Source organism: Prionailurus viverrinus, chromosome D4 (genome assembly GCF_022837055.1).
Source record: "Prionailurus viverrinus isolate Anna chromosome D4, UM_Priviv_1.0, whole genome shotgun sequence".
NCBI classification, from domain to species: Eukaryota; Metazoa; Chordata; class Mammalia; order Carnivora; family Felidae; genus Prionailurus; species Prionailurus viverrinus.
Window position 1 is genome coordinate 64,964,040 of NC_062573.1, and position 24,680 is coordinate 64,988,719.

A 24,680-nucleotide genomic window follows, 5' to 3' on the forward strand; every position below is an offset into this window, starting at 1 on the left:
AATAAGTATGTTCCACAGGTGATAAATATCAAAGAAATGTGAGAGCTTTGACATGGGCACATAGCATATGTCTTAGAGATGGATGGCAAGATGTTTATTTGTTTATGTTTGTTTATTTTGAGAGACAGAGAGAGAGAGTGAGCATGAGGGGGGGGAGAGCTGAAAGAGAGGGAGGTGGAGGAGCAGAGAGAATCCCAAGCAGGCTCCACACCAGCAACACAGAGCCTGATGTGAGGCTGGAACTCGTGAACCTGAGATTATTACCTGATCCTAAACCAAGACTCAGATGCTTAACCGACTGAGGAGCCCCTAGATGGGAAGATCTTACAATGGGCTTTTGCACTTTAATCGTAATCACACCTGCCAGATGATAATAGTGCAACTTGGGTGAGGGGCGTGTGGGAAGTTCTATTGTTCTAGCTGCTCTTGTGCATGTTTAAACATTTCTGTAGCAAAAAAGCTTAAAAAAGTAAAAGAGGGAAAGGAGCAGGAGGAGACCTGGCAAGGGAGGCTCAGTCCCATCAAGACTAGAATTTAGGGATCTCTCAATAAAGAGTATTTCCTTCGATACTGGGAAGGAAAGAGGAATGGGGAAATATTGTTGGAAAGTTTTGCTGTGTTGTGTTCCGATGAAGAGCTCCCATCTCATGGCTTTCTAGCTCCTCTGTGAACTGTGGTCCAGCACATCTGCAGGGAAAATGAAGAGGGCCTAAGTTGAGGAAAGTGAAGGAAATTTAAAATAGATCTGAGTAGAATTGGCAAGAGAACAGACGAAGAAAATAGTGACCTAACTCCAATTCTTTTGTTTACATGTAAGCCTGGGATAAGTATTTGTGAGATGAATGAATGATTTGCAAGTAGGGCTGGGACTGAATTTCTTGTGCCATCAATAGACTCAATTGTGATATTTCCAATAGTTATCAGTAACGTGGAGAAATGTATTTCTAGAAAAAGCAGAGAGACGTGAATTTGCCAGACAAGGATGACTGAAGGGGATTGGTTGGGGCCCATTTGTACTGGAGGTTTTTATTTAAAATTTTTTTTTTTTTAATTTTTTTTTCAACGTTTATTTATTTTTGGGACAGAGAGAGACAGAGCATGAACGGGGGAGGGGCAGAGAGAGAGGGAGACAGAATCGGAAACAGGCTCCAGGCTCCGAGCCATCAGCCCAGAGCCCGACGCGGGGCTCGAACTCACGGACCGCGAGATCGTGACCTGGCTGAAGTCGGACACTTAACCGACTGAGCCACCCAGGCGCCCCTTAAAATTTTTTAATGTTTATTTATTTCGAGAGAGACACCGGGAGAACACAAGTGGGGGAGAGGCAGAGAAGGAGAGACAGAATCCCAAGCAGGTTCTGTGCAGAGCCCGTGCAAGATCATGACCTGAGCTAAGAGCAAGAGTCAGCCGCTAAAATGACTGAGCCACCCAGACAACCCTATTTTTTAAATCTTTTTTAATGGTTATTTTTCAGGAAGACAGCGAGACACACAGAGTGTGAGCTGACGAAGGGGCAGAGAGAGAGACGGAGACACAGAATCCCAAGCAGGCTCCAGGCTCCGGGCTGTTAGCACTGAGCCCCACGTGGGGCTCAAACTCACGGACCACGAGATCATGACCTGAGCCGAAGCTGGAAGCTTACCCGTGAGCCACCCAGGTGCTCCTGGATCTTTTTAAATTTTGTTACCTGATAGATGATCAGGAAGACAAGGCCTTGGTACATAGACAACAAGTAGAAAAATGAATGATGTGGAGTTGATATCAGGGGGCATATAAGCTGGAAGGATAGGAGGAGGAGGTAAAAGGACAGAATGTCAGACTATAATCTTCCTGATGGCAGAAGTATTCCCAGTATTAAGATCTACAGGGTGTCAGTAACTGCACCGGATGGGAAGTAAAGGACTCTAAAATGAGATTATGTAGAAACTGGAGACTGGGTTATTGGCTGATCTGTCCACATAGATGTTACAACCTTCAGTACTTTGTCTTCATGTTGCCTGCCCTGGGCCCCATCTCACCTATTGTCTCTCTCGGGACCTCCACAGAATCAGACTCTGCATTCTTTCTGCGACCTTAATGTTCAGATAATGCAGGGTCAATGGCATGACCCTTGACAAGAAGGATACCACATTTGTATCTTCTTGTTCAAAGAGGGCTTCAATGGTTTTTTAACACTGAACATTCACGAGGACACTCACTCCATTTTTGAGTTCCAGCCTCATGTGGCATCGCCTTCCCTCCAGAATCCTATTGTAAGCGTGGGAGAATCCTATTGTATGGGTGGGTAGGTGTGCTGTCTTGGCCAAAAAAAAAAAAAAAAAAAAAAAAAAAAAACCCAAAAAACAAAAAACAGCATTCCATGGAAAAGCCCCCAATTATCTGTATGCTGGTGCACAGTGTAGAACTCACCTCTGGTTCATAAACTGCAGGTCTTCTGGAGGAGATCTACCTTGGCTCCACTAAGGCCATGAATATCAAAGGTGGTAACTCCATCGTAATGGCAGAACTGTCCACACTAAAGGCAAGATCTTGTATATTGCCATCAAGTGTGGATAGAAGGAAGGAACCAAGGTCCCCTTCTCCAAAAGGGGGTGCCAAGCTTGACAGCTCCCAGTAGGAAACCCCCATGTCAAGTTTAACATGACCCACACGACAGATGCTTAAGCAGCATCTATGCTGTTCCTAGACCCTACCCCAACCAGCCCAAACACTCCCATTCAGAGTTCACCCACCTGTGGGATCCTCTGGTAACTGGAAGGCACTGTAACACTAACAGGCAAGAAGGAAACGGTGGCTTAATCATTATGTTCTGAAAACTATACCTGTCTTTGATCCTCCTCAGATAGAGAAGACTTACTTTAAAAGGTATAAATCGTTCAATGAGGGTAAAGGAGAGAGCTGCTAAGAGGCAGGAGAACAGAGCCCATCTCCTCAAATTTCATCAGAGAGGAAATGGGCTTGGACTACATGGCCCCCCAAGAGATCCCCCTCAACAGGTGGACTGGTCACCTTGAACCAACACAGTACACAGAACAGACCTCACTGTTAGAGGAATGTTTATTGGGGAGAATCAAAGGGGTTATTTTGTGGGATTCGGGCTGGGAAATTTCCCCCTCTCGAAATTCTGGAGAAGGGTTTTCTGTCTCAATGATAGACACCGATCTCCAAATACCGTACCTTTAGCAGTGGTGAGAGTGGCTGGAGGCCCCTGGCCAGCTTGATGCCTGCAGGTGCAGTGTGGGTGGGGCACAGGCTCCCTGTGGGGCACAGACAGGCGATGGTTCTGACACAACAGCTGGCCCTTAAGGGCCACAGCTTCCTGGGGGTGTCTGCCCTTGTCCCTGATCTGTCTAATACTTGGAGAATGGCTGTGGCCCACAAAGACAGCTTCTTGGTGACAGGACTTGGTATTTCTCTCTTTACAGGAGGGAGCCCTGTAGCTGAGAGGAGGCCCCTGGGCAGGCTGTGCCTGGGCCTGCACTTGTGCTTCCTTCCGAGGTTTCCCAAACTTGGCTGAGGACAGAAGGGGCTGTTGAGGACAGGCACTATCTGTAGCATGCCGGTGCCCCATCTTCTCTTCTAAGAACTTGCCAACATCTTTCCTGAGTTTCTGAGCTTCGGTCCTCCCAGTAAAGGCAGGTCTACCTTGAACCATGCCTCTGCTTTGCACACATGGCAGGATGCCCTTTTCCTGGGAGTTTTCTTGTCTTTTGCATTTTCTGCCAGGATTCAGCCATTGTAAAATAGCCTTCACTTTTTTTCTAAAAAGGCTTTCAGGGGGAGGCTGACCCTTCTGTGATAGGATGCGGGAGGATTGGCTCCCAGGCTTCTCCGCCAGTGCCACGTCCCGAGGAGGGCAACTCTTCCTTATAGGCTGGGATGTCCCCAACCCTGCATCCCCTCCACCAAACTCTTGTGCTTTGGAACACGGAGGGCTCACTGTCTCTGTAGCTGGTGGGAGATTCTTGTGCTGGTGCTTCCTTAAGACATGCTTAGGGACCCAGGTATCCTGCTGCTGTTCCGTACTAATTCCTGTGTCCTGCACACGGACGTGAAGCACCAGGGAAGCTCCCATGTCCCCACTGGAGTCCTCCTGGTCATGAGTCAGGGAGGCCTTGGAAGTCGAGGGGGGCAGGTCGTTGTCTTTGCTCTGGGCCCAGCTCTGCTGTCTTTGCTCCAATTTAAGCTTTAATTCCTTATACAGCCGTTCTGTTAAATTAGGATCTTGGGGAATTGATGTGTTTGGTGGGTGGCTTTTAATGGTCACAGTACGTTTGTCCTTATTTGCATTCACATTTATCATTTGGGGGCTTCCTGGCTGGCTGGTTGTCAAGCTATCTCTAGGTTTTGATTGTCGCCCATCTAGCTCCTCAGCCCTGAATAACTCCCTGGACACTTTGGGCACAGAAACAGGTTCTGGATTCACCACCATTTTGCCCTGTTGCATCTTGACTCTATCGCTGGGATTTACGGTCTTATCCTTTGGCTCACGCCTGGTGCCAGCTTGCCTTGCGGGCTGCTTTGAGGGCCATCTGTTGGCTGGCACAGTCTGTGTCTCACTTGCTTTGCCTATGCTGCTATGTCTGATAGGTTGAAGAGTCTGTCCACCATCCTTCATTTTCTGAACTTCCTCTGCAAGCCCACGTTTGATAGGACGCAGTGATTTTGCTGGGATTCCCTGTCCTTCCTTGCCCACAGTTGAGGTGGCAGGGAGAGAATGATCCAGGATGGGGGCTGAATTTGCTGTTCCCACTTTGTCTCCATGGAGAGATTTAGAGCTTCCTCTAAGGGACTTGAAGTCCCCAGATTTAGAGTTGGCCTCAGAAATCAGGTTGGTTGAGCAGGGAAGGTTCGAATGGGATAAGGACTGGGATGGGGCCTCTTTCAATTTAAAGATAGCTATGGATTCAAGGTCCTTAGGGGGAAGGCCCTCTACCTTTCTATGATGGAATTGTTTAATATGGGACTCCAGCATCTGCTGTGCATTAGATTCAATGAAGGAAAGCTCCCGGGAGGTATTCAGGCAATATTCCCCACTCACTGATGGTGGCAGAACTCTCTGTTGTATTTCAGTGTGGGATTTCTCAGGATGAAGCAATGTCTGATTCATAGTGTGCCATGAACTATGCACGGTCCCGGGGAGCTGACCCTCATTGATTTCCTCGAACTTTTTGCTCAGATGTATTCTGAGGACATTTTCAAGTTGCCTTTGGCCTAGTCTCTCCACAGATGCCCTTGATGTATTCTCGGATGGGCTCATAAGTTCTTCCTCAGCATCATACCCCATATCCTTATCTGAAGAGCTCTCTGGGTCACTCAACAGATGATCTTTGGGCCCATTCTCTGGGTTGTTTCCCAGATCCTTCCCAAAGGGGTCCTCTAGCTGAAGCATTTCTGAGTCCCCCTCATGGAAGCTTTCAGGTGGGCTCAACCCAACATTTACAGTGTTGCTACTCTGACTCTTAGAGGTCTGTTGGAGTCTACGATAGTGCCCCATCTCAGGTATGTTTGAAAAATTCTTCGGAGGCCTCATCAGTGATAGAGACTCATGGATCCTGCGGGGAAGGCCCCACCGGTGCTGGATGAGCCTCTTTCGGAGGTGATGCTCTAGTTTCTTACGAAGCTCATCACTGAGAGGAAACTGTCCAGGAAGGATAAAGACTGCACCATGGGCCTGGAAGGCCCGGTGGTTAGACAGGTTAGGAGCCGAAGGACAAAAGGCCTCATGGGATCTTTGAACCACAGCAGGTAAACCCCACAAACTTGCCTGTTGCTTCTGCAAAACATTCCATTCTAGGACTTGAATTTCAGAGGGGATGAGAGACTCCAATTCATTCTGGGGTCTATGAAAACACACTCCACAGCTCTTAATCTGGGGTAGAGGACTAGATGGCAGGATTGGGAGTGGGGATTGAAGATAGGTCTCAGGCTGGACTTGAGTGGGAGGTAGGGGCTGGGGTTGAGGCTGGGGTTCAGGCTGGGTTTGAGGCAGGGATTGAGGCTGGATCTCAGGCAGGGCTTGAGGAAGTGGAGGGGGAAGTCCTGGGGATTCCTGGTCTGTGGAGGTAGAGATTCTATTGAAAATAAAGGTTGAGGAACAATCCTCTGAGACATGGGCAACAGACGGCAAAGACTCAGTATGCAGAGTTGGGAGACCCCAGAAGAGCTGCAAAGGTGTTTGCTGTAAATTGACCTCTACCAAGGTTGTAGGATAGAGGGGCTGCTGATGCACATGCAGCTCCTTTGATTTGTCTTTGTTGTTCCAGAAAGGAAGGGAGGCTGCCAAGCCAGGCTGGGCATCAACTGACTCTGACATTTTTCCCAAAGAATTTAGTGTGTAGTCTGGCTTGAGTTGTTTTGGAAAAGAACCCTTCTTTCCCTTCCATATCAAGAAATCACTCCTCTTTTGGACTTGTTTCTCCAGAAGTGCCAGGACTTCGGGGCTGAGGAAAGACAGGTTACCAGGCTCTACAACATAGGCCACAGGGTTTCCCCTGGAAGAAGCCTCAGAACGGAGGGCAAGAATCTCTTGGCTGAAATCAAATTGAGCCAAGGTAGAAGGGAAGAAGTCTTTGGCATGAGTTTTCCACCAAGAGAAGTCTGAGACACCCAAGCTTGCATGGTCAATGCCTGTGGTTGTTGGGATATGAGTGGACAATCCAACAGGGCCATCTGGAGATGAGTTCTCCGGAACAGGCTTCAAGGTGATGGAAATTGATTTAGATTGAGCCACAGTTAAAGTGCTATCTGGTGGTGGTGAAACAGACAGGGTTGGTGGTGCATGATGACAAGCACAGGTCCCAGTGGGATTCTTTGTCTGGGACAACTCCGATAAGGAGTTGACATCTTGGGAAACGGTGGAGTCAAGAGAGAAGATGGTATTTAGAGACAATTTGGCCTCTGGTTGAACAACAGGGTCCACTGTCTGAGCATCACATGGTGGGAGAGGGGAAACGGCAAGGGGTTGGGCTGGGAAATGGTCCTCAGGGAAATCAGATTCCAAGGGAGGACAAGGCTGTGGTGGCAAAGAGTGATCCGGTGGTGAGAGTGGAACATAGTCAGCCAAGGGGGTCATTGGGTTAGGTGGGAAGGTGGAGGCAAGTGGCAGGGAAGGCTCAGGCAGAGAAGCTGATGTTAGGTCTCCTGGAGGGTCTGCTGAGAAGGCAGGGGATGAAGTGAACAATGAGTCAGTCACAGGAGCTGTGGAACCCAAGGAAGTAGCATCTTCGAGGGCCTCTGGGTACAGCATCCGATTGATCTCAGCAGTTGTGTTATTACACACCTCACAGAAGGGGTCTGGACATAATAGTTGACGAAAGTGGATTGTATCATGTTGCTGGCCTAGGGGGCTGCAGGAGACAGGAGGTACAAAGCTGCAGCCAGGGCCAGAACAAGGGAAGGAGCACCTGCTGACCTGCCAAGGGAGGGGCCACCTGAAGCCTGCTGCTCCTTCACAATGCCCCACATTTATGACTTCATAATACACTCAGTAACCTTCACCCCAGGGCCCTCATTCACGTACCCATTCCTATGGCTACCCCACTCCCATGACTGGCAGGTTGCACTGAATTCATACAATTGCATAAATCATGCTCTAGGAGGGATCAGGATAGAAGGGGAAAGAGTAGTCACCTCCTTATATTACTCATCAGCTTCCTTATCTCTTCCTCTTCTCTCTGAAGGCATTTCCAACCTGGGAAACCAAGAGAGTGGGTTATATGTAGTGAACGTAGAAACACGGGTATTATACAGGAGTCCCTTGTGAGACACCCTTGCGATATTAGATTCTGAATGCCCCAATAATCGGTAGATGAGGTCAAATGGTCAATGATGTGACACATGGTATCGCATTAAAGTATTCCATTTACATTACATCATGTGATGCTCAAACCACCTCTGTGAAGCACAGAAGGCAGTGGTTACCTCAGGGAGGAATCCTGAGTATCCGTGATGTCACGGGTCTTGCACAAAATCAGGAGACAGAAGTTCTGACTCCTGAAATCTCACACGGCCACCACTGGGCAACAACCATTGATTGCCCAGGTCCACCATGGCTCCACACTCAGGGTTGGACAGAGCAAGGAATCTAAGGGCCTCCAGTTCTGAGTGTTCTGAGGCATCCATTTTCAGAGGGGCACTGTGTCTAGTAGCTGATATCCTCAGAAATCATGGAACTGGAACCTCATGGGAAGGACAGGAAGGGTCACCCTTGGAGAGCTCATGTGGAACAAGCAGAACCTTACCTTTCAGTGTACCGCCTTTCCTCCTCCTCTTGGCTCTGCCTTGACGCTAGAATGAAAATGAAAGAATGAGGAGCCTGGGACTCATCTCTCACTCTGCTCTCAGAAATGGAGACATTCTTGGGGTGCCTGGGTGGCTCAGACAGTTAAGCGTTTGACACTTGATTTCGGCTCAGGTCATGATCTCTGTTCACTGGTCTCCAGTGAATTCAAGGTCCCCATCTGTGCTGTCAGAGCAGAGACTGCTTGGGATTCTCTCTCTCCCTCTCTCTGCTCCTCCTGGGGCCACCCTGTGTGTGTGTGTGTGTGTGTGTGTGTGTACGCACACGTGCACATGTGTATACTTTCTAACTTAAAGGAAAAAAAAACAGAAACTGAGGACCAACAGTCACATCAGTGCTCCATCAGGTAGGACCCTGTATCCTAGGACAGAGCTTGGGCCCTAGTCTCTGCTCAGTGTGTCTCAGAGGCTTAGCAGTCTTCTCCTGATCCGCCCAACATGAAGGCTCGGTCGAGTGAAATCTTACATGAGAAGGTGACCCATGATCAAGTGCTGGGGAACCTTGTTCTCTTACACACATCCCATACTCTCTAAACCCAAACTAAGACTACAGAATCCTTATGTTTGGGATTTTATCCAAGACCCGCCACCACAGCCAGATAAGTACTAAACCTTGGTACTTTCTTAACCCTTAGCCCTGCCAGATCTCTCTTCCTAGAGGAGTGAACGTCTCTTCTTTTAGACTTCCCATTTTAGTTGTGTCTAATCCTACCAAACTCATTTTAAAATTTGGGACTAGAAGTAGAAACAATACGAATGTCTGTTCAGGACTCCCCCAGGATTCCTTACCTTTTGGATGGGTTTGGTGTTCCCAGTTGGAAATGGAATCCCCATCAGGTAGCACAGGAACAGAAGAAGCAACCCCAACCCATACAAGAAGGTGAAGTTGGGGTCAGTCTCGAAGCATGTTGAGCCAAAGCACAACATGGTTCAGTAGCACTATTCTGAAATGAGAGCATCACAAAGCTGCCTATAGGTAACTGAATCGCAAGGCTGCCTAAGGTAACTGAGCTTCGAGTGTGCCGATGCCTGACTATATAACTCTCCAGGCTTACATCACAGAGCACTGAAAAGTCACAAAAGGTTTCTGAGGGTTGGGGGAGGGGACAATTAGAGAGGGTGTGCCCAAAGCCCTTCCCCCACCTACCAGCCCAGAAGGTCCCTCCACCTCTCCTCCTGCAGGTCCCTCTGCCCTACCCTGCCATCCTGTTTTCCTACCTCATCTTTTCATCCTATTGACGAGGGAGCGTGAGGCTGGCTGAGGGGCCAAGCACAAGCTAGCACACAATCCCCTACCTGCCAACTGTGGGCAATGTGTGATATTCCTTAGATAACTCCAGGCTACTCAAAACCAAGAAAGGACAAAAAACAAATGGCTGAACTGATAAAGAGTCTCCACCAGTTCACCAGAAAAAGGCAATCCTGTCAACAGCCTAATGTCCAGGAACCCCCTACTGTCTTAATGTTAATGCTTTGCCTGAGGGAAACACAACCTTATCCTGACTATAGCCAGGCCTCCAATTATCTGAGTCTTTAGACTATGAAAATCCCTTTAGGAACTCTCTCTTGACTTTGTCTCCCCCTACTCCATAAAAGTATCCCCCAACACTTATAGTCCAGCTCTTTCTGCCCATGGGTCCTGTCCCTGTGCTTTAATAAAACCACCTTTTTGTACCAAAGACGTCTTCAAGAATTCTTTCTTGGCCATCGGCTCCAGACCATCCCCCCACCATCACCTCAAAACTTCATCATTTGGTTGCCAGCATGGCACGTTGAGTCTTTTCACTGGGACTCTGAGTCGGTGCAAATTCAGTGAGTATACTCTCTCTTTTCTTCCTTTACTCTTATTTCAGGGGCTTTTTGAGAAATATGGTCTTATTGGAACACTTTCATATTGATTTCTCAGGCTGCAATTCTCTAACCCATGGCTACTCTACAGGGAGAAGAAAGCCTGCCTTTTGGCTGGAAGTTAGTACCCTGGCTAGAATGGTAATGAGACCCAGAAACTTGATGCCCTCTCTTTATTCTTGTCCTTTATACAAAGTTGTCTGTCTTGGGCATGGGACAGCCACCTAACTAACCAGGACAGCTGCCCATCTTAAGACTCTCATGTGAGGTTTCCTCCTCATTGGTCTAATGTGATCCCCTCCACATCTCTGGTCTAGCTGCTTCAGGCTGGGAGACCTCCACTGGGAGCCAGCCAAATCAGTACCTGATTGAATTAAAACCCAGTCAGGGACCGTTTTCTAGGGAAGTTGGCTCTAAAGGCTATATGTGTTGGAATGTCACTTAGATCATGATGGATTCCTATCTTTACTGTTTTCAGTCAATATCCTCTACTAACTACTTAAAATACAAAATGGGGTAGCTCTCCCCCCCCCATAAATTTTCTAGTGTTTTTCATGGGCTAAAAATCTTAGGTTTTTCGAGAAACTAAAGCATGGCCTCCACAGCATGCTCATCAAAGACTAGGTAATCAAGGCATGGCCATCAGGGCATATTCTTCAAGGCATGGCCTTTTAGGGCACTGCTTTCAGGGTACATTATTTTGGTCCCTACAACAGGCACCCATCTGTAATCTAGAATACAATGGGGAAGCAGGGGGATGGTAGCATTCCCCCTTCAGGAGTCCTTGGTTGGCTGATTGGTTGTCATAGCAACTTCAAGAAACACCTCCGGTCACTTTGACACCAGGAACCTTTGACATATCCTTCACAAGGGATGCCACCTGGGAGTGGGGGGTCATTCTCAGGGACAATGGACCTTCTGTCTCTTTTCTACTTTTCTCCTAAAGAGAAGCATAGGAACTTCTTCTTCCATCCCCAAGGAATCTCCCTTCAGATGCCTTTTGGGCCTCTGGGAACCCTGATATCATGACCTGAGCTGAAGTGGGACGTTTAACCAACTGAGCCACCCAGGTGCCCCAAAGAGCCTTCAAAATTTAAAGGAATGAGGGATTGATGGTACACCTGTTTTGGGGGGTTTTTTGTTGTTGTTGTTGACAGCACTGAAATTACCTCCACTGATATTTAGTAGGGGAGGTTCACAGCTAACATCAAATACAGATGATTTGCCAATATCTATGCTAACATCAATTATAAATCATTTGCCAACACTTAAGCATTTTACTTGCAGCAACCTCACAATCACCCTATGATGCAAGCAGATTTCACAATCACCCGTGATGTAAGCAGGACAGGTATCTGTTGCCCCTTTTATCAAAGAACAAAACTGAAGCTAAGAGAGGGTAAATGACTTCTCAAGATCACCTAGCTAGGAAATAGCAGAGCCCTGACAATGAAATCCCCAATGTTCTCAACACCTCTCTTTTAAACATTAAGTGACTTCTTAAAATAAAGAGTCACCCTAGTCCTACAATTAAAGCAGTTCTGTGGCTACGAATATTTACTTTGTGTATTAAATGGTAGAAGAAAATTTTTGTTGTTGTTGTTATTCTATCATCCCCTTAGGTACTTTTTCCTTTTCATTCTTGGCACCAAAGTCTTTATAGGTTTCTTCTATTGCCCTCTGAGAACCTGCTTTCAAGATCTAGATTATGTACGACTCTCAGGAAGTCATAAATGAATAACAAAGCTTAACATGCCATACATCTCACACAGTTTACATACATCTAACCCCTAAGCCTTAATATAAAGCTCTCACAGGAGCATTTCAGGCAGCCATCCCGAGGTGGCAGAGATGGCTTTTGGTAGAGTGAGGTGTTCTGACATGTCAGCTGTGACATCTTCCCAGCTGACCTGGGTCACCACATAGAAGTCTGGTTCATACTGTGCTAGGTTAGATTGTGTCCAAGAAGCAGTATTTTCCAAAAGCTTTAGGACAATGATATGCTTGTATTTGAAGACATTCAATATAGATAAGTAAGGAGAAGTCATTGGTTTATGATTCTCATATGTTTGGGGCACCAGGTGGCTCAGTCTGTTAAGCATCTGACTTCGGCTCAGGTCATGATCTCGTGGTTCGTGTGTTCAAGCCCCAAATCAGGCTCTGTGCTGACAGCTCAGAGCCTGGAGACTGTGTCTCCAGGATTCTGTGTCTCCCTCTCTCTCTGTCTCTCCCCTGCTCATGCTCGCTCTCTCTCTCTCAAAAAACAAACATTAAAAAACATTTCAAATGTTTTTATTTATTTTTGAGAGTGAGACAGAGAGACAGATGGTGAGCAGGGGAGGGGCAGAGAGAGAGAGAGACACAGAATCCGATTCAGGCTCCAGGCTCCGAGCTACCACCACAGAGCCTGATGTGGGGGTCGAACCCATGAACCGTGAGATCACGACCTGAGCTGAAGTCAGACGCTCAACCGACTGAGCCACCCAGGTGCCCCACATTAAAAAAGTTTTAAAAAATGATTCTCATCTGTTTTCCATTTCCTAGGACCAGTCCCCAGTGCTCTCTCTTTCCCATCCTCATCAGTGTCCCTGGGATGAGCCACATGGGGAACGGCTATTTTCAGGATTCCAAAAAGCCTGTAGAACAGAGTCTCGGGCAAAATCTGTTTAAACTGCATTTAAGATACAAACTGGCTATAAAATGTCTCTCATTCCATCACACACCAAACTTTTATTGAACTCTACAGTGTAGTATTTCTAGTAGAAATATCAACAAAATATGGCATCACCTCAACGCTTGGGCAGGTCATAGTTTAGTGAGTCCTGTAAATGGCTATGAAAAGTGATATGAACAGTAAAGGAAGTAGGAATAAGAACATAATGAAAACGCAGAAATCAGAGTAATCAATTCTTCTCCCAGGAAGGAGAAGAGAGAAGGCCAGAGAAATTTTTACAACAGGTGCCAACTGACCTGAGCCTTGTGAGGTATTTGGGACTTCTTCTTCCTCTTCTTTCTTCTGTTTCCTCCTCCTCTTTTTCTTTCTGTAGAGCAGTTTTAGAGCAGTTTTAGGTTCACAGCAAAATTGGGCAGAAAGTACAGAGTTCCCATATGCCCCTCTTCCTCCCTACCACACACACACACAGCCTCCCCCAACTATCAACGCCCAGAACCAGCATGGGGCAGTTATTACAATCAGTGGGCCTACACTGACACATCATTATCACTCAAAGTCATACTTTACATTAGCGTTCACTCTTGGTGTTGGACGTTCTATGGGCTTGAGCATGTGTGATGACATGTGTCCTCCACTGTAGTGTCACACAGAGTAGTTGCACTGTCCTAAAATCCTCTGTGCTCTGCCTATTCATCCCATCTTGCCCCCTTATCCCTGGCACCCACTGATTTTTTACTGTCTTCAGAGTTGTTTCTTTTCCAGACTTTCATATCGTATGATTATACAGTGTGTGGCCTTTTCAGATTGGCTTCTTCTACTTAGTAATATGCATTTAAAGATCTTCCATGTCTTTTCATGACTTAGTGGCTTATGCCCTTTTAGTGTTGGATAATATCCACTGTCTGGAGAAACCAGAGTTGATTTATCCACTCACCTATGGAAGGACACCTTGGCTGCTTCCCAGGTTTGGCAAGTATGAATAAAGCTCCTATAATCTTTTGTTTTAGGCCACTTTACTGAGACTTAATTCACATACCCTACCTACAATTCACCCATTAAAAGTGTACAATTCAGTGGCTTTTAGTGTATTCACAATGTTGTGCATTCAGTCACCACAGTCAAGTTTAGAACTTTTTCATTCTTCAAAAAAGAAGCTTTTCCCCGTAGGTTTCATGCATCCTTCAGTCTTCTCATTCCTCCTGCCCCCACACTAGGTTACCACTGATGTATTTTGTCTGTTGCAATTTGACAGAATATTTGAACCTAGTAATTTAAATCTCAGGTTTGTATTTTGTTTGTCTTTGTTTTGTGTGTCATTTTTTCAGTGATTCACTTAGATTGTATTTTATGAAAGTGTCAGCCCACAGTAGATGGAGGAGCAGGGGAGGAAGCAAACTGGTCCTCCACCACAGAAAGTTTGAGAAACTGTGGTCTAATGAACATACTCCACTGTGAAGCCTGGTAGTGAGTCAGCATTCTGGAAGCACACAGGGAGACTTTGGGGAGATCTTTCCCTCATGCCATGAGAGGGGGCAAAAATAAAAATTTACACTCTAATCATGGGACTTAATTTGGAAAGGGATGGATACTTACCTCAGCTCTCACTCATTTTCTCATGCCTTCTTCCTTGTTGACCTGCCCTTATACAGAGTCTCTGGTAAGAATTTACACTGCACAACCTCTGGATACAGCCATATTAATAGGCTAACCATTACATGCACATTCACCTAGCCTCCACATTGGAATCTCTTTTCTTTTTTTTAATTTATTTTTGAGAGTAGAGACACAGAGTGCAAGTGAGGGAGGTGCAGAGAAAGGGAGACACAGAACCTGAAGCAGGCTCCAGGTTCTGTGCTGCGGGGCTCTAACCCACGAACCACGAGATCATGACCCCAGCCCAAGTTGGACGCTGAACTGACTGAACCACCCAGGAGCCCCAGGACCATATCAAAATTAGACTTGTTTTACAAGCAAAATAGTCTTCATTTGGCTATCTCTGGAAATGAAGGTTTGAGAGAGAAAAAAAAAAGTTTCAATGACATACCTTTATTGATGTGAATTCTAGTTCTGATTGCTTTAAATAGTAGCCTAAACTAGACAACTTGAAGCAAACTTCAGAGAAATGGTGACAATAGCACAGATATGCCAATCTTTGTGCTTGTTATTCTGTGCAGATAGTAACAAGACACCATGGGCATATGATTACTTAAGTGACTGGAAAATGGGATGGATTCCTGCACCAATTGTACATAAAAGACTTTTCTCACTGTAGACCTATCAATAGATAAAACTATAGTGCTTTATTAAATTATTCATTTGAGGCCTGGGTAATTCATAAATCTCTAAACGAATATGACGACCATGTCCTCCCTAAACCTGATCTGACAGGTACTGGAACTGAGAAGACCCGGATTATTTAAAAGGCAGACAGGCAGACAGACAGACAGGAAGGAAGGAAGGAAGGAAGGAAGGAGGAAAGGGAGGTAGGGAGGGAGGAAGGAAGAAAAAGGAAAGAGAGAAAGAAAGAAAGAAAGAAAGAAAGAAAGAAAGAAAGAAAAAGGGGATTTAATTCCAAAATGGAAGGGCACCAGTATAATAGGGAAACAGGATAAAATGGCAGAGAGGGAAGGGTTAGGACCTGAGGTCCCTAGATGGGGAAAAACACTATTTGGGAACAATGCTGCAAGTGTTTGACTACAGCAAACCCCCTCGGGCCTAAGGTCCCTCTTTTTTAAAAAAAAATTTTTTTTTCAACGTTTATTTATTTTTGGGACAGAGAGAGACAGAGCATGAACGGGGGAGGGGCAGAGAGAGAGGGAGACACAGAATCGGAAACAGGCTCCAGGCTCTGAGCCATCAGCCCAGAGCCCCACGCAGGGCTCGAACTCACGGACCACGACATCGTGACCTGGCTGAAGTCGTACGCTTAACCGACTGCGCCACCCAGGCGCCCCATAAGGTCCCTCTTAAGAATGGAAGAATGGAATTTGACAATCAAAATACCTAGCTAAACCATAAAACTTACGTCATACAGGGGACAGTATAACCAGCCTGACTCCTCACACAATGGAGTTGAGCCAGTCAGGAATGGACAACCCTACAGCTGTCCAGTCAGTAATGGTAGAACCTGAGAAGGAATGAGGGAGAAGGGAAGGGGGTGCTAACCAGACCCTTATAAAACAAAGATCTTTGCCTATAGTCTGTGGGCATTCACTTTTGAATGTCCCCTCTCTATAAAGAGAGTTTTCCTACTATTCTTATTTTCTAAACTTATACTCTAATAAACTTGTGCCTGCTACACATTTTGTGTCCACCTCTTCATTCTTTGAAGCGGCAAGACAACGAATCCCGGGTACTGTGGTAAAAAAAAAACAAAAAAACCCTGCAACCTTACTATGGGGGCTCGTCTGGGATATCAACATCTTCTATCTGTAAGGAAAGAGCAGGCAGCACCCCCTCTTTTCTTTATCTCTTCAACAAAACTCTTAAACCACCTAACGGGCACCCTTCAGCCAGTTAACAGTGAACAGCGAGGCTGCCATTCTCAAGTCTCTGGTGACAGGATCCTTGGTCTCCTCCCATCTGATCCCCCAATGTAGTTGGGAACATTGGCATCGTGCAATCCCAATTTCCTTTGAGGAAAACCTCAATCGGAGGCCGAACAGGAACTGATGAATCCTGGCCAAGGCTACTCTTTAGTGGATGCCTGAAGGCTGTCGGCAGAACCTGATCCCTGACCTCCAGTTTGGGTATCGGTGGAATTCTCCTCTTTCTGTCTTGGCCAGCCTCTCCCTTTGGGAAATGGGTGGAAAAGCCCAGGACTTATCCCTGGAGTATCCTCCTAGGAGTGACCTGGGTGACTTCCAGTAGGACTGTCCTACTCACAGGTTTGCCAACTACAGTGGAAGGTGGCCCTCTACTTGCTTCCATTTCTGACAGTTTGGCATGGCTCACCTCCCAGGTCCCCATCTTTGTAAACCTTTCATTTTCAAGCATCTCTTGTAGAGTACAAAGAAGACTTGGGCTCACCTTCCTCCTCCTCCTGATGCCCACGATGGGGATGGGAGAGAAGACATTTGGCAGGCTCCCACAAAATGCAGATGATAATTAGAACCAACTGTCTCTTGTTAGGCTACCTCAGGACCGGGACTTTAAGAAATATTCCCAAGCAGCTGCCGAACCCCCTTTGCTTCAGGAACTTCCCTATCTTCTCTGGCCTGATGTGGACTCCCCATTTCCACTGGGTGGTGGAAAAAAAAAATTGCACCTGCTCATCTGTTCAAGCTGACAGACTTTAGGACTGGGAGACCGCTTTCTCTACCCTCTGGGCTTTTGTCTGCCTCTGGGCTTCTTGGCAGAACCTCACCTCTTCAGCCTTCCCCTTCCTCCTGTTTCTGCATCACCTTGGGTGCAGCCTACAAACTGGTTCCTATACCATCCTCCGACGCCCAGGTACCACTGGCTCCCAACTACTCCCACCCTCAGGTCAAGGAGCAAAGAGCTCCCACTTGGACCTCCCACTTCAGATTCCCCACCAGTGTCCCAGGAAAATAATGGAAAATGGGGAACAAATTGATTAACGTTTAAATGAACACAGATGGAATATATTTGGTATTTCAACTAATACAAGTTTTGGTTATATAAGATACACATGTCTTTAGAGTTATCAGTATTAAAAAATAAAACTTTGTCTACTTAGGTCTACTGAAGGTCAAATAAGCTTCTGTTGTCTCTATTACAATTTGTCGGCAAGAAAGATGACTTAAAATAATAATTAGGTCCGTCTCAAAGTTGTCATGGGTAATTGTTAAGTGAGCTTTCAGGGTCTTTGAGAACCGGAAACGTTAATGTTTTGCTTGGACGATAAACTAGATTAAATTAATTGGATATTTAGGCCTTTTCTAATCAAACGGAATGCTGAAGCATTCCTTACAAAACATAGGTTTGAGCTTTTGACTAATGCAGAAAACTAAGGATATTTGGATATGGATATTTGGATAACATGCTCTGTGCTTAATTGATTCATAAGTTTGCCATAAAAGGAATTCTGATGTCACTGACAGTTCACAATTGGTTACTCAATTAGTTTTCACTGGAGACTAAGGTTTCTAAGCATTAGAATTCTTCTAAATGCAGTCAAGACTGATGGAAATATGGAAAGCAACTCAATATGCAAAAAAAGTAGGAGATGTGTAAGGAAAATATAAGAAATGGAAACACATTTTTCTGAAGGTTAAAGAATGTATTTCGTCCTAAATGAGACTCGTTATATTCTTCAGTATCTTGGGTATCCTTACCTTTTAAGAAACCACTCATCCGGTAATATCCTGCACTCTTAATGGTTGACCCTAGCTCACCTTTCCTCTCTTAACATTTAATATCTACATAATTCTAGTGATTTATCTAGTCTGTTGATGTTGAATCCCACCTGAAAGTCACAGGAGGCTGAAAACTCACAAAGAAGAGATAGGCAACCTCCAAAAACAAACATCTCTATTTCAAGGGAAAGGCCATACGACCAGACTGGCAGTTCCTTGATAACTACACCTTACAATGACGGGAAGAGACAACCAGGAAGACGCTGCAAAACACCATAATGACAGAACAGACTTTCCCTCTAATTTATGAGGGCCAAGTCAAAATGTGTAATTTTGAGTTAGGTTGAAAACATACTTAATGTCCAAGGGTTCAGTCGGGAATCATGAAATCAACAAACCAACCGTGAGATTCTTAACCTAGATAAGCGTTTGTCTCCTTATAAATTGCTTATAAAGATCCCAAAGGAATCCAAGTTCCTATAAATGGGGCCCTGGCAAGAACAACGTAGGCAAACCTTGTTTTATTATACTTCTCTGATACCGTGTTTTTTACAAACTGAAAGTTTGTGGCAACCCTGCATTGAGCAAGTCTATCAATGCGAGTTTGCCAACAGTGTTTGCTCATTTCATGGCTCTTGGTTAATTTTCATAATACGGCAAGCTTTTCCATTATTATTGTTTTTATTATGGTGATCTGTGTGATCAGTTACCTTTGATATTACTATTAGAATCGCATTTAGGGCACCACAAGCTCTACCCATAGGAGATGGCAAAATTGTATGTGTTTTGACTTCACCAACCAGCCATGCCATGTGTCTCTCCCTTTCTTCAGGCCTCCCTATTTCTTGAGACACAACAATATTGACATTGGGCCAGTCCATAACCCTACAATGTTCAATACTGTTCAAGTGAACGATAACCCTCTCAGTGTTCAAGTGAAGGGAAGAGCCATGTCACTCACCTTACATCAAAGGTTAGAAATGATTAAGCCTTGTGAGACAGAGATGTTGAAAGCCTAAAAAGACTTGACCACTTGTGCCAGTTAGCCAAGTTGTGAAGGCAAAAGAAAAGTTCCTGAAGAAATGAGAAGTGCTACTCCAGTGAGTACAGAAATGGTAAAACACACACACACACACACACACACACACACACACACACAAAAACTCCACCAGCCTTATTGCTGATATGAAGACAGTTTAAGTGGCCTGGATAGAAAATCAAACCAGCCACAACATTCCTTTAAGCCAAAGCCTAATCCAGGAAATGGCCCTAACTCTCTTCAATGCTATGAAGGCTGATAGGGGTGAGGAAGCTGCCAAAGAAAAGTCTGAAGCTAGCAGAGGTTGATTTATGAGATTTAAAGAGAGAAACCATCTGCATAAAATAAAAGTGAAAGGTAGAGCAGCAAGTACTGATGTAGAAGCTGCAAAAAGTTATCCACAAGATCTAGCCAACATAATTAATGGTGGTGGCTACACTAAACAACAGATTTGTAACATAGACAAAATAGCCTTCTATTGGAAGAAGACACCATCGAGGACTTTCATAGCTAGAGAGGAGAAGTCAATGCCTAGCTTTGGAGATATTAATTTGCAGCCAATATTGAGTTACCATTCTGATGATCCTAGGGCCGTTAATAAGTATGTTAAATGTACTCTGCCTATTCTCTGTATTACTCATTATTTTAAGCCCACTGCTGAGACCTGCTCAGAAAAAAAAAGATTTTTTACAAAATATTAGCATTCATTGACAATGTACCTGGTCACACAGGACCAATGTATCTGGTATTCCATCACTCCAATGGATATCTATGACAAGATTAATGTTTCCATGCCTGCCAAGACATCATTCTATAGCCCGTGAATCAAGGAGCAATTTCAACTTTCAAGTCTTACTATTTAAGAAATACAGTTCATAATGCTATGGCTGCCACTGACTGGGATTCCTCTGATGGATCTGGGAAAGTAATTTGAAAACCTTCTGGAAAGGACTCACCACTCTAGATGTCCCTAAGATCATACATGGTTGATAGGAAGAAGTCAAAATATCAACAGGAACAGGAATTTAGAAGAAGTTGTTCCAATCCTCATGACTTTGAGGGGTTCATGACTTCATTGGAAGAAGTACCTGTGGGTGTGTTAGAAAGAACAAGGGAACCAGATTTATAAGTGGAGCCTGAAGATGTGACTGAACTGCTGCAATCTCATGATAAAACTGTAACAGCTAAGTTGTTTCTTGAGATGGAATCTACTCCTGGTGAAGATGCTATGAAGATTGTTGAAATGACAACAAAACATTTAGAATATTATATAAATTTAGTTGATAAAGAAGTGGCAGAGTTTGATAAGATTGACTCCAATTATTAAAGAAGTTCTAGTGTAGATAAAAAGCTATCAAACAGCATTCATGAAAGAAAGACAATTGATGCAGCAAAGTTCATTGTTGCCTTATTTTAAGAAATTGCCACAGACACCCCAACCCTTAGCAACCAGTACCCTGTTCAGTCAGCAGCCATCAACATCGGGTGAGACCCTCCACCAGCAAAAAGATTGTGACTCATTGAAAACTCAGATGACAGTTAGCATTTTTTACCAATTCAAGTATGTTTAATTAAGGTACATACATTGCTCTTTTAACAGACTATAGTATAGTGCAAAAATAACTTTTATATGCACTGGGAAAGGAAAAAAATTTATTTGTCTCATTTTACTCCAATACTCACTTTTTTGTGGTAGTCCAGAACTGAGCCCACAATATCTTTGAAGTATGCCTATACCTCCCATTTAAAAAATCCTATTCTCAATTAGATTTTAAGTTTCCTGTGGTCAGGGAACCACAGTTTGCAAATCTTCTCTATCCTCCTCAGCATCTCATTGTCTTATACAGACAATGCCTAGCAAATATTCCTTGCCTTGAATTATATTAATCCACAGAGATAAGTTGACAAGATAATTCCCTATCTAGCAGAGACCTAGCAATGTAATTATCAAGAAGTCAGGGCTAAACAGTGGTCTATATTAAAGAGAGGAGATTTGATTCTCGTTCTGGATCCCTTTAGCTATCCCTGTCTATTTTGCAGGTGGCGGATCAAGAGAAATCCTTCTCACATATGGAAAAACTGAAACACACAATTAAATTTCATACAAAATTAAGATTTAACAGGTATCAGAATATCAGTTATCCTATACATTTAGACAACTCATTTAATTTGTGACAGTGAGTTTTTATGTTTTTAAGCTTATTTATTTATTTATTTTGAGACAGACAGAAACAGCCCAAATAGGGGAGGGGCAGAGAGAGAAGGAGAGAGAAAGAATCCCAAGCAGGCTCTGCATTGCCAGCACAGAGCCTGATGCAGGGCTTGAACCCACAAAGCCGCGAGATCATGACCTGAGCTAAAACCAAGAGTTAGGCACTTAACCAAATGAGCTACCCAGGTGCCCCAACAATGAATTTTTTAAAATAAGAATTGTTCATATATACAGAAAAACAAATGTTAATGTTGTTCCTTCTGAGATTTTGAAAAAAATATTTAATTTACTCAAAAATGGAATGCCCTAATGTTTTAAGGCAAACACTCTTCCTTGGCTCCCAAATGTTTTCAGAAATAACTTTTTCCTTGTTAATTTACAAATCTTGGCTGCATTTCCTGCTCATTTCAAACATGTGTTATATATGAAATGATGAGGGAGCATAAGGCAAGCTGACATGCCACAACCTACCCCACCGCCGCCCCCCCCCCCCCCCCCCCCCCCCGCCCCTGCCCTACAGGTGGAGTATGTGTGGTATTCCTCAGGCACTCCTGACTGCCCAAGAACAAAGGAAGGGACAAAAAAATGGTTTAACTGATTGAGTCTGTATCAGTTTACAAGTATCTTAGCAATATTACCAAAAAAACCCGCAATCTTATCAATAGTCTAATCTCTAGGAACTCCCTACTATCTTAATTATAATGCTTTGCTTGAGGGAAAAACAACCTAGGTTTGACAATAGCTAGGCCTCCAGTAATCTGTAAATCCTCTTTAGCATATGGGGATGGCTTTAAGAAACTTCCTCTTGACTTTACTTCTCCCAACTCCACAGTATATAATCCATCACTCTTCACAACCCCAGTGCAGCTCTTTCTGCCCACGGGTCCTGTTCCCATGCTTTATTAAAATCACTTTTTGCACCAAAGACATCTTCAAGAATTCTTTCTTGGCCATCATCTCCAAACCCCACCATTGCTCCAAAAACCACAACATGAAATAAGTTATTTTTCCGAGCCTAATTTTGGCAGGAGGGCATTTTGGAACTGGCATAGAAATATCTGGGGACAAACAAATAGGACGGCTTGAAGCTGCCATAACTTCATAACAATTTTCTCTTTTTCATCTATCTCCCGGTCCACAAAGGCAAAGGCAACAACGAGGGGTAAGTGGTCTGTAATAAAAATTTCAACATGAGGTAAAACATACCTTGAAGTTTTATATCTGACCCTGTAACTTGCTTTCCAAAAGGAATCACTTCTAGATAGTAATAACTTTTTTTTAGGATAGAGGATGTAAAGTGAAATTAAGACCATGATAACCAGAGTAATCCAATTCCAATATTATCACTCTAGTTCCCTGAGATTTATAGTCAAATGAAATAAATGGGTAAAGCAATGTGAAATAATTCTTCTTAACCTTCCAAAGTTTCACTGTACTGATAACATTTGGAAAACACTAGACATTTCCAAGTATATAAAATCTATTTTCTTCAGATCCTCTAACACTGATTTTGTGAAGAAGTACTTAGTACTCAATAGATAAAGAGAATATGATTGTATCACAGCTTTCTAGATCAGTACTTGAGGACCAAGACATACACTAAGTCACAAATGTTTTTTTCCCAATGAACATTCAAATTTATCATATAGGTAAATAGGAAGAACAGTTTGTAACATAAAAAGAAACCCAGTCTGGAGGCACGAAACAGGGTCTTAATCCCAATTCCATCCGTTTCGAAAATAGCGGATTGAATCCGTGGCCATGATTATTCACCGCTCCCTGTATCTATAACCTTTCAGTTGTTACTTTGCAGTTCATCAATAGCTAGAGTCTATTCTGTCAACCTTTGTGACTTGTGAAAGGAAGCGATATTTTGACAGTTCCAAACCTAAGCCTCCAAAGATATAGTACATTTTCTGTGCTTGCTCTCCACACCCCTTTCACCACAAGAACATGCCTGGGCTAGCCTACTGGAGAATGGCACACATGGAACAGAGGTAAGTCTAATGACCCAGACATGAGAGAACAGGTCAAGGTTAGCAAAGTCACATACCAGTTCACAGCCGACCAAAGACACATGAACGAGCTTCACCAAGCTCAATCCAAATCAGTAAAAACCCTCAGCTGAATTACATACTTAGCGTTCTAAGCTTCTGGTTGCTATCTGAAACTTCTAAATATGGGAATTAAAAAAAAATTTTAATGCATCTATACCTTTACCTTATTTAAGTAATTTTCTTATTTAACTGACAGTATAGGTAATTTATAACAAGTACCTTTAAAGATTCTAGGTAAATTACTAGTAATAAATTAAGTGTTAGGAAAGTATTAAATTAAAAACCTGCAAATGCTTCATTCCTTATAATGATCTGCATGTTTCATCTATTGGAATTAAGTATTAAATTTAGGCCCAAATGCAAAAACTGGCTCTGTTACAGATCAGCAGATGGCACCTATTCAAATACCAAGAGGAGCTTGATTCACAGATTTGAAAAGGTTTAAAAACTCAGACAATAAAATTATTTTTGTATGTCCCTGATTTTTAAATGAAGAGATTATTTTAGCGACTTAAATCATTCACTTCAATTTTTAAAAACTTGTTTGCACTTAGACTTACTTTTAAATTTCCTTTAAGACTAGCTTAGTCTGGGAGATTTTAGTTCCAAGTGGCATTCGGCCGGCTGCCACTCCCTTCTCCTAAAATGCCTGTAAGGAACCAAAGAAAGAGATTAAATACAGTAACATTAAAAACTGACTACCATCTAAATTTGTGGGGAATTTCCTTTAACAATTAAACCAATGAAATTGAAATGAGCAGAGCAAGTAATGACTGATCCATGCATCACTCTGAAAACAAGGATGGCCCACATAGAGAATAAAAAAGTTTCTTTCTCATTCAGTCTGACCCTCTTGCTTGGAGAAACATGCATACATCCAACCAGGAAAAAAAAATAGATAGATAGATAGATAGATAGATAGATAGTTAGATAGATATAGATAATTCTGAACTGACTGGAAGGAGATACGATATAGCCATAATACCCTTTCCACTTCCCCTTCTTAAACTTCTCAACATCTTTTTACATCCTACAGCACCTAAAAAATAAGAGGACAGAGAAGTCAAAGCATACACGAGGATCAGAAGTCACATATTACATCCTGGTGGCATGATTCATAGTTTTATATGGTAGGGAGAAGAGACTGGAAGAGACTTTAAAAGTTTCTTTTAGGAAACTAATAAATACTCTATTAACTCAGATTGCCAGAGAATCAAATGTGGGGCTAAGA

General features: G+C 43.8%; 1 protein-coding gene across 3 annotated transcripts; it reads right to left on the reverse strand.

Annotated features, from left to right (window-relative positions):
* Window positions 1-3,050: 3,050 nt before the first annotated feature.
* Window positions 3,051-24,488, reverse strand: LOC125150796 (spermatogenesis-associated protein 31D4-like). Of its 3 annotated transcripts, XM_047831152.1 has the most exons (8): window positions 24,435-24,488; window positions 24,010-24,098; window positions 20,137-20,268; window positions 13,120-13,190; window positions 9,091-9,245; window positions 8,244-8,289; window positions 7,633-7,693; window positions 3,051-7,349 (listed from the first exon to the last, which is right to left on the reverse strand). In XM_047831152.1, the coding sequence occupies exons 5-8, from the start codon at window positions 9,226-9,228 to the stop codon at window positions 3,080-3,082; spliced, it is 4,515 nt and encodes a 1,504-aa protein (XP_047687108.1). In that variant the 5' UTR covers window positions 9,229-9,245; window positions 13,120-13,190; window positions 20,137-20,268; window positions 24,010-24,098; window positions 24,435-24,488; the 3' UTR covers window positions 3,051-3,079. The 3 variants fall into 3 exon arrangements, with proteins under 3 accessions (XP_047687108.1, XP_047687109.1, XP_047687110.1); XM_047831153.1 differs by lacking the exons at window positions 9,091-9,245; window positions 13,120-13,190; window positions 20,137-20,268; window positions 24,010-24,098; window positions 24,435-24,488 and having other exon boundaries at window positions 3,051-7,155; window positions 8,244-8,271; XM_047831154.1 differs by lacking the exons at window positions 9,091-9,245; window positions 13,120-13,190; window positions 20,137-20,268; window positions 24,010-24,098; window positions 24,435-24,488 and having other exon boundaries at window positions 3,051-7,152; window positions 8,244-8,260.
* Window positions 24,489-24,680: the final 192 nt, after the last annotated feature.

Bases quoted from the DNA above. Each gene is read 5' to 3' on its own strand.
- LOC125150796 (XM_047831152.1), bottom strand. From the start codon at position 9,228: ATGTTGTGCTTTGGCTCAACATGCTTCGAGACTGACCCCAACTTCACC. The intron at 7,694-8,243 runs GTAAGGTTCTGC...TTGGTTTCCCAG, and splicing joins GAAAGGCGGTACACTGAAAG to GTTGGAAATGCCTTCAGAGA. The intron at 7,350-7,632 runs GTGACTACTCTT...TGTCTCCTGCAG, and splicing joins CTGATGAGTAATATAAGGAG to CCCCCTAGGCCAGCAACATG.